Below are 12,655 nucleotides of genomic sequence, written 5' to 3'. Positions count from 1 at the left end.
TGGCTGCAGGGATCACTGAAACATTGCATTCATATCCTTCTAACAATGCTTTTATCTGTACTGATACAGTCAGTGTAGAGTTTGCAGAATGATCACAATGCTGCAGGGCTCCAAGCACATGGCCATTGTCACTTCCAAACAGAAAAGAGAATAATACAAATGAAAATGAGCAAAAAAAAAAAACTGATATGGACTGCTAAGCTTCTTTTCTCATTGGGGTTAACTGTTGAAAAATGTTTAATTCTACTTTGGATCAGTTTTTTTTCCTAAAGTGTAACTCCAGTCACAGAAATGGAACATTGAAACTTTTATAACAAATTGTTTAATGAAATGCTAAACTTGAAGCTTGAAATCTTCTGTATATATAGAAGGCCCCGTGGGAGCCTCTTGTAAGGGCTGGCACTGGTATATAGGCCATATAACTACTTTAGAGACCTCACCACTTCAAGATAATTAAACTGTTGGGTAGTTTAGTGTTCCAGCATCCACCAAACACTCGGCTGATGGGATTCGTCGGCATACCCGCAGACCCGGACGTGCCGCCACGAGTCTTGCAGACGCGTGCGGCTTAAGTGGAAATGAGTGACACGTGACATGACCTACATATGTATGTACAGTGCCAAGCGCACAAATGAATATGCTGTGTTGCTTTTCTTCTTTCTCTGCCTGAGGTCTCATGCACACTACATGCAATTCCAATGTTTTTTTTCCCAATTTTTATTTATTTCTTTTTATTGAAGAATCATAAAACAGAACTTGTATCTTCCCTCCTTCCCCCACCCCCACCAAAGCCCCTTTTTACAACTTGTTCCTATTCCGTCAGGTAAAGGTCAAGGACTACGGAGCCCACCAACATGGGGCTTAACCCTCTGGAGATTGCCTACCCAGTACTCTACTCTATAACATGGGTAGACAAAGTAGAGGGTTAACAGTCACGATGGAACAAAAAAACACAGAGGCACCAGGGGCCCAAATGGTGCAGTACATCAAAAATGATGGAAGCAAAAAAATATAAAAAGAAGGTACTCAAAAAGGGATGTTGCAAAGGGGCAACCAACCACTGCAGGCAGGTGGAGATCAATAAACCTGACTCCACTCAGGGGTCCAGGCTATCCGGAGATGGTCGCAGTTTTAGAGCAAAATGCCCTGGGGGGGGGGGGGGGGGGGGGAGGGGGGGGGGGTGTATACAATGCACAACAGGATGTAAAGGCACCCTGAAAATAAAATGAATTGAAAACAATAAAATAAAAGCCAAGGTTTGACCACCTTACCTGTTAAGTTAGGCCCAAGGGAAGAAAAGAGCTTCTAAATTTGGGAGCCCCCTTTAATAAAAGTACTCCTAGCTATCCTAGTTATTCACTGAATGTGTGGGGCTATGACCATGCCTATGCAACAGCTGAAAGAGGCAGTGACTGACAGACACCTCTGGTGTGCTAAGGTACATATGATCACAATGAATCGGAGTCAACTAAACGAATGAGAGCATGCTCTTTTACATTTTTGACATTCTAGCACACTGTGGTGTATATAGTACTATAAAAAATTACATTGCTGGCTATTGGACTGCCAGACCTTCACATGTTGATTTAATACTTGTATAGACAAGCTGATATCTGGACATTGTGATCAGAGCTGTGGAGTTGAAGTCGAGGAGTTGAAGTAATTTTGGGTACCTGGAGTTTGAGTAAGTCGTTTCAATAAACTGAAACCTCAGAGTCTGATGATTTTTGTACCAACTCCACAGTCCTGGTAAGAATTAGACTAAGGAGTCGGAGCAATTTTGGGTACCTGGAGTCGAAGTCAGTGGTTTCATAAACTGAGGAGTTGGAGTCGGATCATTTTTTTGTACGGACTCCACAGCCCTTATTGTGATAGGCATGGGTTATTGGTTCATGCACAGGCTCATAAGTTCATGCACAGGCACTATTTCCATATTCATTTTGAAAAAGCCATTTGCAACTGCAGAAGCATTTAGCTCCAAAAGTTCAAACGTGCACTTTTGGCTGTATGCTGCTACTTACCTTTTGCTTAGGTAATCATGACAGCACTAAAAGGCAAGACACTGCAAATTGCATTCCCTCACTATAGTAAATTTGCTTTATAGCGCAGTGAAAATACGGCAGAGGCAATAAAATGTTCCTTTACATCTACAAAGTAATATTATTACAATCCCAGACTGGACCGTACTTGCATGGAATTATGTTGTCCCATCTTTCAGTGGGATTTTTTCTGGGTGCTCTCACATCCCAAAAACACATTAGATTGTGAACCCCTCTCAGGGATACAGTGTTCTGTTTTCTCTGATGGAGCTGTGCTGGGGTCTTGTATTAGCTCATGTTGTTCTTCTGTGCAGATGTCTGATGTTCTGTCATTGGATGGTATGGAGTCCTTCATCCAGAAAAGGGAAAACATACTGCACGAGCTTTCTGCCTTTCCAGAACGGTCACTAGTGCATGGCACACAGACTCTGCCCACCACCCTTAATCCCCAGGCAGCAGGTAAGAGTGGAAGTGTAACAGGCTATATTGGAATGTGGGTCATGTTTTTAATGGATATAAACAAAAAATGTAGGTTTTTAGCTGCTATAGAGATTTCTATCCTCTATTTACTAAGCTTCCAGAGATGCAATGTTTTGTATAACGGAAATTGAGCTAGCATGCCAAGTAGGCCAAAACTATTTACGTTAAATGTATTGCCCAGGCCTGCCACAAATGTACAGCCATCTACGTTCTGATGAGATGAATAACAGTGTTTGTAAATAATCATAAAGTTTTTAGGAAGTTACAGCAACAGCAAGTAAAAAATATAAATGAGGATCACCAGTTTAAACACAGTCTGTAATTATGCCTCTGCAACTTGTTTTTATTTAACCGCTTCCAGCATCTCTGTATAGTGAATATTTGATGTAATGATGAGTGCTGGCTATGCCTTGTATGAACGGAGTATTATGTTGGTACAGGCTTGGATGGTGATCTGTCAGCAGTGGCTCTGGAGGTGCTCTGGCTGGTGATGAGGGATCATTGGAGCTGGCTGTGTACAGACAACATGCAGAAGGTGACGCATCTCCTGTGTGGCAGCCTCATCCAGAGGTGAGTCATCTATTGCTCATCACGACCAAAGAACTAGTACACAAAATTCCACAGGACTTATTTATCAAAGTATTGCAGTCTGTGCTGCCCCACAGTCAACTTTGAGGTAGGGAATTAAGAAAAGAGAGCTGTGTGCAGTTGGTGTTGGGCAAGACAGACCTGGTGGATGTAAAAAGTACATTGTTGATCATTATACCTGGTTTCTCAGCAGAAGAGGGGATATTTATAGAACGAACTCTCGAAAAATCTCACATTTACATTACATTTGATTTAGTCTTCAAAGCAGTGTGAGGTGTGAATTGCACCAGCCTAATTAAGTTTATTAAATAACAGAATATTTCTATTTAGTTGCTATGAGTTACTATGTTCTATACACTGCTGTTTTCTATATTATAGGAGTGTCTTTTTTCCTAGTTTTCTCTTAGTTGTATTTCATGTTGTCACCACAAGGTGGTACTGTGGGACAGCTATTTAACATAAGAAACAGGTGTGGATGTTTGCAACTGCATTTTGTCATTCATCTATCAATAGTCGATTAGTCGATCTCCCGATTGACATCCTAAAGAACAACTTGTGTGTCTTCTTTTTATGTTAATGTTATATTAGCCCTGCGATAGGACTGCCAATATTCCTCATCTTTGTTGTCCATAGCACAGTAGATGTAAGATGCTTCTCTTCCACTTCCTGACCATTGGATGTTGTTGTTCTGCTCTGTGTGCTATTGCAGCCATAGAGACAGACACTTACAAAGAGCTTGCAGGGCCACCCTTATGTTATCATCTAAGGAACTGAGGGCCAGATTTATCAAGAGTGTCTGAGACAAAATATTAGTAGGCTTTTAGAAATCCGTGCAGAACTGTCTCATGCATCTTAAGAAATCATTAGATAGTACAGATTCCTTCTTAAACTGTAAGGAATAGAAGGGGTTAGGAAGGTCTCTCAGGCAGTGCAGTGTGTGATGGGAATTGCTGTTGCTGAGGTAACCAACACACCTACTGTATTGATAGCAGCAGGCTCTGAGGAAGAATTCAGCAGGTGGAAGGGGCACATCACAAATCATGTCTAGCCTGCACTCTGCAATCATGTCTAGCCAGCAGTTCTACATCTGTAGAACTGCTTTCAAGCACTTCTTAATCTGCGCCAGTTTAGGGATGGATTTACACTTCTCTTAACTGTAGTGCAGCTCTAGAAATCCACGCTAAACTGCCACTATTACTAGGATTTAAAGAATGTTCTTATTATCATGCAGAACTGTTCTCCCTGCTGGTTAGAACAGATTAAGAAGAAAAAACTGTTGGTAATGCGTTGATAAATCTCCCCCTGTGTACAGACTTCTCATACATCTTATTGGCTGCATGTTGTTTAAACCGGTAAATAGATAAATCACCTGTGTGAGGTTTAAAGTGGACCTGAACTCTTGCACAGGACAGAAAAAAACCTGAGAGAAATACACTGTGTGTATTTAGGGAGTTTAGCCTGTCTAATTCCCCCTCATCTGTGACTAAGTACAAGTTGTAATTTGATCCCTCAGCTGTGTCAGCTTAGGAATCTTCTCTGCCATGGCTAATGTGTAAACACAGGATGTTAACAATATGTCTGCTGCCATGAAAGCAGGAAGTAGACACACTGCAGATTTATTGCAAGATTTGTATCAGCTGTAACAAAGAAATGTTTTTCTCTAAAGGTTTTTATTATGCTTTTGCGCATCTCTTAGAGCAGAGAGGAAGTTCTGAGTTCAGGTCCGCTTTACGATTTGTCCTAATTTTTTCTGACAAATATGAAATTTTAATGTAGGCAATGCAGTCTTCTAATTGGTAAACTGTTTAGATAACTTGCTCAACCCTAGTAAGTCTGCAAAGTTGTTATGAAGCTGTGTTTTTGTTGTGATGAAAGGTCAGTTTTCAGTGTGTTGCAATACAGTGATGCAGTGTCCTTAGATTTACATATATATATATATATATATATATATATATATATCTCTATCTCTATCAACTCGCGTGGTGACAGCTTTAAAAGGGGTTACAACTATTTGGAGGAATAGATAGGTCCACACAATATTCACTAGAACAGGGGTCTCAAACTCAATTTACCTGGGGGGCCGCAGGAGGCAAAGTCAGGATGAGGCTGGGCCGCATGAGGAATTTCACAATCCGGCGCATCGCCGCCTCTGCCCGCCCCTCTTCCCGCTTCCTCTTCCCGCTTCCTTCACAGAGAGGGGCGGGGAGAGGCAGCGATCCATGTGGCGATTGACGTCAGGAGGGGCAGAGCTGAAGCTGAAAGCTCTGCCCCTTCCAGGAAATGCCGGCGGATTGCCCCCCGGGCGATTTGGGGGCTCTGCAGCCCTCGTTTAGCGGCGGGGATGCGGCGGATCACTTGGGAGCACTGAAGCGAACTATAAGGAAGATTTTGCCGGCGAGGGCCACAAAATATTGTATCGAGGGCCGAAAATGGCCCGCGGGCCGCAAGTTTGAGACCCTTGCACTAGAACAATAAATCCTTTATTACATCCATAGAAAGAGACAGCATATACTAACTGCTGTCATGTTTCTGATGCACCGTGGGCCTTAGTCATAGCTTGGCTGTAGAGACTGTGTAGACTATGCACAAACTAATGAATTCCTGACCAAAGGCCACCATAGACTGCAGTGTAAAGGTACATCTGTACGGTACGGGGCCCATTAGCTGATTAGGGCACAGAGCCTCTTGACTGTAGTAGGTGCCATCATACTCAACAATTTAAGGTTGTGGCTATCTAGTGATTTGTGCACAGCTCTCTTGGTTGTAGTATATGCCGCCATAGAACCACAGTGCTAAGTTGCAGCTGTGCAGCACAGGGTACGTACTTTGAGTATTGGTGCTCAGCTAGCCAAGCACTGGCTATTGGTTATGCTACACAGCACTGGTGATGTCTTTGCTGTTGGGGATTAGCTACTATATAGTCTCTGGCATAGCATAACTGGTGTGCTGGCTATCATTTCTACATGGCACCCGGGTTTAAGGTTAGGCATAGTTTTTAGGAGGGTTCATATAAGAGTATATGGTAGGGAAGGCATGTGTTATTTTTAACACACAAATGTTCGGGTTAGGTGTAGTTTTAGGAGTGTTTAATATTAGAGGACATGGTTGGGGAGCAGTATGTTAGTTTTCCCACATAGAGGTAAGGGTTAGATGTAGTTTTAAGAGGATAAGTGTTCGGGGATAGGGAGTGGTTAGATTTCACACATAGGGCCTGAGTCACAAAGCGGTGCTAACCTAGTTAGCACGCCTAAAGACTTTGGGCGTGCTAACTAGGGTGCTAAGTAGTTAGCACGCACCAAGCTAAATCAGTTCGCGTGCTACGTTTCACGTCACACCGGGTGCGACGAAAATGGCGCATTGAATACGCCCTAAACGTTGCACCCATGCGACGTTAAGGTCGCATCCAATGTTTCACCCGCATCGGGCAGTGCTAAACTTAGCGTGCAAGCACTAATTAGCACGTGCAAAGTATGTTTAGGCTTTTCACAAGCATGCTAACAGTTAGCACCGCTTTGTGAATCAAGCCCATAATGTTCAGTAGTTAGGCATAATTTAAAGAGGAACTTCAGTGAAAATAATGTAATTAAAAAAAGTGCTTCATTTTTACAACAATTGTGTATAAATGATTTAGTCAGTGTTTGCCCATTGTAAAATCTTTCCTCTCCCTGATTTACATTCTGACATTTACCACATGGTGACATTTTTACTGCTGGTAGGTGAGGTCAGTGGAAGGAGATGCTGCTTTGCTTTTTTGGCAGTTGGACCCAGCTGTAAACAGCTGCCATCTCCCACAATGCAATGAGGTTCACAGACAGGAAACTGTCAGCACCATGGTCCTGACATCACACTGTGGTAGGTGTTTCACCACAATATCAGCCATACAGCGCCCCCTGATGGTCTGTTTGTGAAAAGGAATAGATTTCTCACGTAAAAGGGGGTATCTGCTACGTATTGGGATGAAGTTCAATTCTTGGTCAAGGTTTTTCTTTAAAAGGGTAGTGTTATTGGAAAGGGTTGGGGAGCAGTGTTAGTTTTTTCACATACAATTCAGAGGTTGGGGATAGGCATAGTTTTAGAAGGGTTAGTGTAAAGAGCTAAGGCAAGAGGAAGTTTAGTTTTAATAACTAGTGTTGGGATGCAACGATAAAATTACCTTTTGACCATTTGCAAAAGTGATTTGTCAATACTGACAATAGCACATTACGATAATGTTTTTCTATCAGAATCATGCAACTTCCATCTAATCATGCAGCCTATTCAGTATGTGCTCCTAGACATCAACAAATTTACACAAACCACTTACTAAGCCTTACAGTTAGAATAGGAGTGGCATTTTTTTTTTATTCTATTTTTTGTCTAGTTTTTCAGGGTCCAAACCTAAATGCAAATATTTGTGTGTTGTGTTAATTTTTTAAAACCATTACCTGCCTAAAAATACCATGATTTTTAATTGATTTTTCAGATGGCTACAGGTTCAAGTGGCCAATATCACTTGCATGCAGCGCTGGGCATTATACTTACGCCTACTACAACAAGCAATATGGCCCGGGGGTGTCCTGCGTACTCAGCCTCGACCTCCCAGGACAGCAGAACAGAAAGCTACAGCTCATGACCAGGCTTTGCAAAGCCTTATGGGGATTTTACCAGGTGAGATCTGTGATTGCATGTATACGGCAGTTATGTGTCTTGGGATACAGTACATCTTTAACAAGAAAAACCTATATGCTCTGGCATGGCATATTATCGTTTAATGTAAAGTTCACAGACCATTACAATTGCACCTACCATATGAGAAGTGGAGTATGTGTGGGCTGGAGGAGTTAAAAACTACCCCTTAGTCATAACCCTGTAAGTCAGCTGCAGACAGCAGCACTCAAACGGAGTGACATCCCTCACGCTAATAGATCAATTTATATGGAGCTCCGTCTGTCGCTCCTGTATTGTGACTTGGGCTACTGCCATCTTGTGGCTAAAATAGATCATGGCATCTAGTTGCCATTCTCATTAGAAAGGAAGAAAAATGACTCCCAATTTTATTAACAATAAAAATATAAAATACACAAATATAAAAACTAGATAAATAGCATTCTGAAATATCAAAAAACGTAATAAATTGCATTGTGTTAGCATCATAATGATTTATTAAAGTATTTATAAAATGTGTTTGGATAAAAACAGGATCCTATTTTAATAGCAAAAACTACGATATTCCTCCTTGCTAGAAGAACAATAGTGTATAAATTAAAGGGGTTGTGGGAGAAAGGAAAGAAACAGGAAAACAAGGGGAAAACAAAGGAAAAGCAAACAAACAACTGTAACCTGAAATGGTGAGTTTCAGGTTAGGTTTCATTAAGCCCCCTCCTATGCTCACCGAATTGCAGGGTCCTGGTAGTCCTACCGACATAACATTTGTTGCTTCAACGTTTCAACACATAAACAACGTGTGGGCATGCAATATACCGGTATAGGTTCTCTAGATGTCATTTTGCAGAGTGTCAAGGTAGCAGTACTGAGTCTCTACAATCGATGGGGCTGGAATGTATTTCTGACCAGTTTGCTCTCGGTGAGCGCTATAGGTGGTTTCCTGGTAAACCTATTGGATTTACCATCTAGAAACACTTTCCCCTAAAAGGCTTAATGGGAACCAACGCCACATTTGTTTCCTGGTTTCTAATAGCTATAGGAAGCTGCCATGTTCCCTCTCCCCTCCTAGCTGTCCATTTTTTTTTTATTAATAAGCAACATTGTTGACATGCATTTTTAATGTGCTTTTGAAATGCCCTGTGTGCTAAATATGGTGCTTGTTTCACTTTAATGAGTAGCTCAGTGTGAGTAACCTCTTTCGTTGTTTTAACATTAATATGATCATTAATTGGGCCCACAGTTTGTTTGTTTTCTTGTGGTTTCCTGTTTCTTTTCTTCTCTTTCCCCCTTCCTCCTATTTCTATTCTCTCTCTCTCTCTCTCTCTCTCTCTCTCTCTCTCTCTCTCTCTCTCTCTCTCTCTCTCTCTCTCTCTCTCTCTCTCTCTCTCTCTCGTTTTATCAAGGAGGAATATTGTATATATTTTTTGCTATGAAAACAGGATCCTGTTTTTAATCCTTCAAATGTTATGTATACTTTAATATATCACTATGATCTTTACATATTGGGCTCTATTTACAGAACTTCTCAGCATTAATTATTTATCACCTAGTTAATAAAACTAACCTTATAATACATTTACAAGAAAAATAATCACTCAAAGTAAGTTGTTCCTGGTTAACTTCATTTCAATAGTACTTTTCTTACCTGAATTATATAATATTGTTTGCTCTTTGGGAGCTTAAAAATGTAACATAGAAAGGTAAAAAAAAAAAAAGCTTTGTGAATCATGCCCAATGTCATTTATTCAGTTTTTTTTATTTCAGAATGTTTTTATAATTGTGTTTTTATATTGTTATTGTGAATGAAAACGGGAGTAATTTTTCTTTCTAATGGGATTTGGCAGCTAGATGCCATCATCTATTTTAGCCACAAGATGGCAATATCCGAGTCACAATACAGGAGAGACATAGACAGAGCTCCGTATAAATCTAGTGAGGGATGTCACATAACGGAGGGGGGGCCCTGAAACGCTTTGTGACACGAGACCTCCTTTAGAGTGGTGGGACGTGTGCTGTCTCCATCTGACTTACCGGATTATGACTAAAGGTTGTCTCTTGCTACTGGCTATGGTGTGACTTCTCCTCCACATAACGCATATTCCACTTTTCATATGGTAGGCGCAATTGTAATTGTGAGTGATCTTTACATTAAAAACAATATTCCATGCCAGCACATATGTTTTTCTTGTTGTTTCAGATTAACTCGCCACATCCTGCTACCCTCTGCTTGATTATCAAGGAACTTTTTTCAGTGAAGGACTAAACATTGTGCTTTGCTTACAGCCCTTTACAGTCATTTATCTAAGGCTGTTCAGTTGGTCTCGAGATTGGTTTAAGCGCTGGTGTTTACTTATTGTTTATTGGGATACATCTAACCTGCTGTAATCTTGGGGTTGTGTCCACAGATCTTGTCCAGGATATCCTGGGAGTTCAAAAGTGTCGCCATGCCTGGAGCTCAATTCTGGATTCTCTTCAACACCCCAAGATAAACAGGTAATGGCACCATTTCATTCAGAGTTACTGGAGGACAGATTAAGTGTTGATATACTCAACTATGCTTAAAATAACTTAAATTGAGGGCTCTAACAATATAATGTGGACTATTTCTGCTTCCCATTTTGCTGCTGTTCTAATATAAACTCTAGCACTGATCAGCTTGTATTTTAGAACAATAAGCCAGTAGAAGTCTCAGTGTCTGCAGTTTTTATCAGCACTTTGACAGAAAGGTACTAATTGGTTTAGAGAGTTGATTTAAGGATGTCATACATTACTCGATGGCCACCGGATCGGCCATAAAATCTGATCAGAGAGGGATTTGTTACCTGCCCACACACTGCACACAGATTGGAAATCTACCATACTACTGCCTCCATGTTCCAGGCCGCCAGGTACCTCCCAGGCTGTGCAGAGTGTTGCAGGCTCAACTGTCTGCTGGCCCACTTCCTCCTGTGTCCCGTGTCTTTAAAGTACATTGTTCTGGATCCTCCAGAGCAGCCTTTCTCAACCTTCTTACCCTGGAGGAACCCTGCAAATAATGTTCTGTTCTCAAGGAACCCCTGCAAACAATTTTTTTTATCTCGAGGAGCTCCTGCATTCATTTTGCAAGGAGGCATGGTCTTTAAAAGTCGGTGAGGCTGTTAATTTTACTACCCCCTAATACACTGCCCCTCATTATACTGTTTCCTTATCCTAGAGCTTTTTTTTTATTAATGTGCTAATTATTATTCTGACCCCCAATTTAGTGCTAATTTTTATAGTACCCCCTATTATAATGTGCTCCACCATACTACCCCCCCCCCCCCCCCATGATGGGGAAAAATGCCAAGGAACCCCTGCAGTGTACTCAAGGAACCCCTGGGGGGGGGAAAAGCAGAGCCCAGTCTGCTCTGTGCTAATACGCAGGCACCAGCCCTCTCCGCCTATGCAGCACGGGCGAGCTCCATCGACAAGCCTTTGTCAAAGGGCCTGTGAGGGGCTCAGAGCTGGAATGGCAAGGAGAGTGATGGGAGAGGCCTCTGGAGGAACCAGAAGTGCCCCCCCCCCCCCCCTTGGGTGAGTATGCCTTAGGGGCACATTTTTTTCCCCTTCAGGGTTACTTTAAACAGACAGCTGTTTGTGCTCAACTAGGTGCTGTAATGTGACTGTGGTTGTTACAGATGGTATCTGTGCTTTGCTAGGTGCTGTAAGGTGGCTGCGGGTGGTACAGTAGGTGCCTGTGCTTTGCTAGATGCTGTTAGGTGACTGTGGATGGTACAGTAGGTGCCTGTGCTTTGCTAGATGCTGTAAGGTGACTGCGGGTGGTACAGTAGGTGCCTGTGCTTTGCTAGGTGCTGTAAGGTGACTGCGGGTGGTGCAGTAGGTGCCTGTGCTTTGCTAGATGCTGTAAAGTGACTGTGGGGGATACAGTAGGTGTCTGTGCTTTGCTAGATGCTGTGAAGTGACTGGGGGGGGGTACAGTTTTGTCTGTGCTTTGCTAAGTGCTGTAAGGTGGCCGCGGGTGGTACAGTAGGTGTCTGTGCTTTGCTAGATGCTGTAAAGTGACTGTGGGGGATGCAGTAGGTGTCTGTGCTTTTCTAGATGCTGTTAAGTGACTGTAGGGGATACAGTAGGTGTCTGTGCTTTGCTAGATGCTATAAAGTGACTGTGTAGGAAACTGTGGGTGTCTATGCTTTGCTAGATGCTGTAAAGTGACTGTGGGGGATACAGTAGGTGTCTGTGCTTTGCTAGATGCTGTAAAGTGACTGTGGGGGATACAGTAGGTGTCTGTGCTTTGCTAGATACTGTAAAGTGACTGTGGGGGATACAGTAGGTGTCTGTGCGTTGCTAGATGCTGTAAAGTGACTGTGGGGGATACAGTTGGTGTCTGTGCTTTTCTAGATGCTGTTAAGTGACTGTGGGGGATAAAGTAGGTGTCTGTGCTTTGCTATATACTGTAAAGTGACTGTGGGGGATACAGTAGGTGTCTGTGCTTTGCTAGATGCTGTAAAGTGACTGCGGGTGGTACAGTAGGTGCCTGTGCTTTGCTAAGTGCTGTAAGGTGGCTGCGGGTGGTACAGTAGGTGTCTGTGCTTTGCTAGGTGCTGTAAAGTGACTGTGGGGGGGTACAGTTGGTGTCTGTGCTTTGCTAGATGTTGTGAAGTGACTGTGGGGGATACAGTAGGTGTCTGTGCTTTGCTAGTTACTGTAAAGTGACTGGGGGATACAGTAGGTAGGTGGCTGTGCTTTGCTAGATGCTGTAAAGTGACTGTGTAGGATACAGTTGGTGTCTGTGCTTTGCTAGATGCTGTAAAATGACTGTGGGGGATACAGTAGGTGTCTGTGCTTTGCTAGGTGCTGTAAAGTGACTGTGGGGGATACAGTAGGTGTCTGTGCTTTGCTAGGTGCTGTAAACTGACTGGGGGGGG

General features: G+C 42.5%; 1 protein-coding gene across 7 annotated transcripts in view; it reads left to right on the top strand.

The window, feature by feature from the left end:
* The window catches only part of LOC137521308 (sorting nexin-19-like), a 106,130-nt gene that overhangs the window by 71,634 nt on the left and 21,841 nt on the right, over positions 1 to 12,655 (top strand). For all 7 annotated transcript variants that reach the window (XM_068240409.1, XM_068240408.1, XM_068240403.1 and 4 more), the window contains exons 8-11: positions 2,354 to 2,498; positions 2,960 to 3,089; positions 7,570 to 7,754; positions 10,157 to 10,244. In XM_068240409.1, the coding sequence (XP_068096510.1) occupies positions 2,354 to 2,498; positions 2,960 to 3,089; positions 7,570 to 7,754; positions 10,157 to 10,244 (548 nt within the window). The remainder of the gene's footprint in view (positions 1 to 2,353; positions 2,499 to 2,959; positions 3,090 to 7,569; positions 7,755 to 10,156; positions 10,245 to 12,655) is intronic.

This window comes from Hyperolius riggenbachi, chromosome 6 (assembly GCF_040937935.1).
Source record: "Hyperolius riggenbachi isolate aHypRig1 chromosome 6, aHypRig1.pri, whole genome shotgun sequence".
NCBI lineage: Eukaryota > Metazoa > Chordata > Amphibia > Anura > Hyperoliidae > Hyperolius > Hyperolius riggenbachi.
Note: the sequence above shows the minus strand (reverse complement) of the source record. Positions and strands in the feature narration are given on the sequence as shown.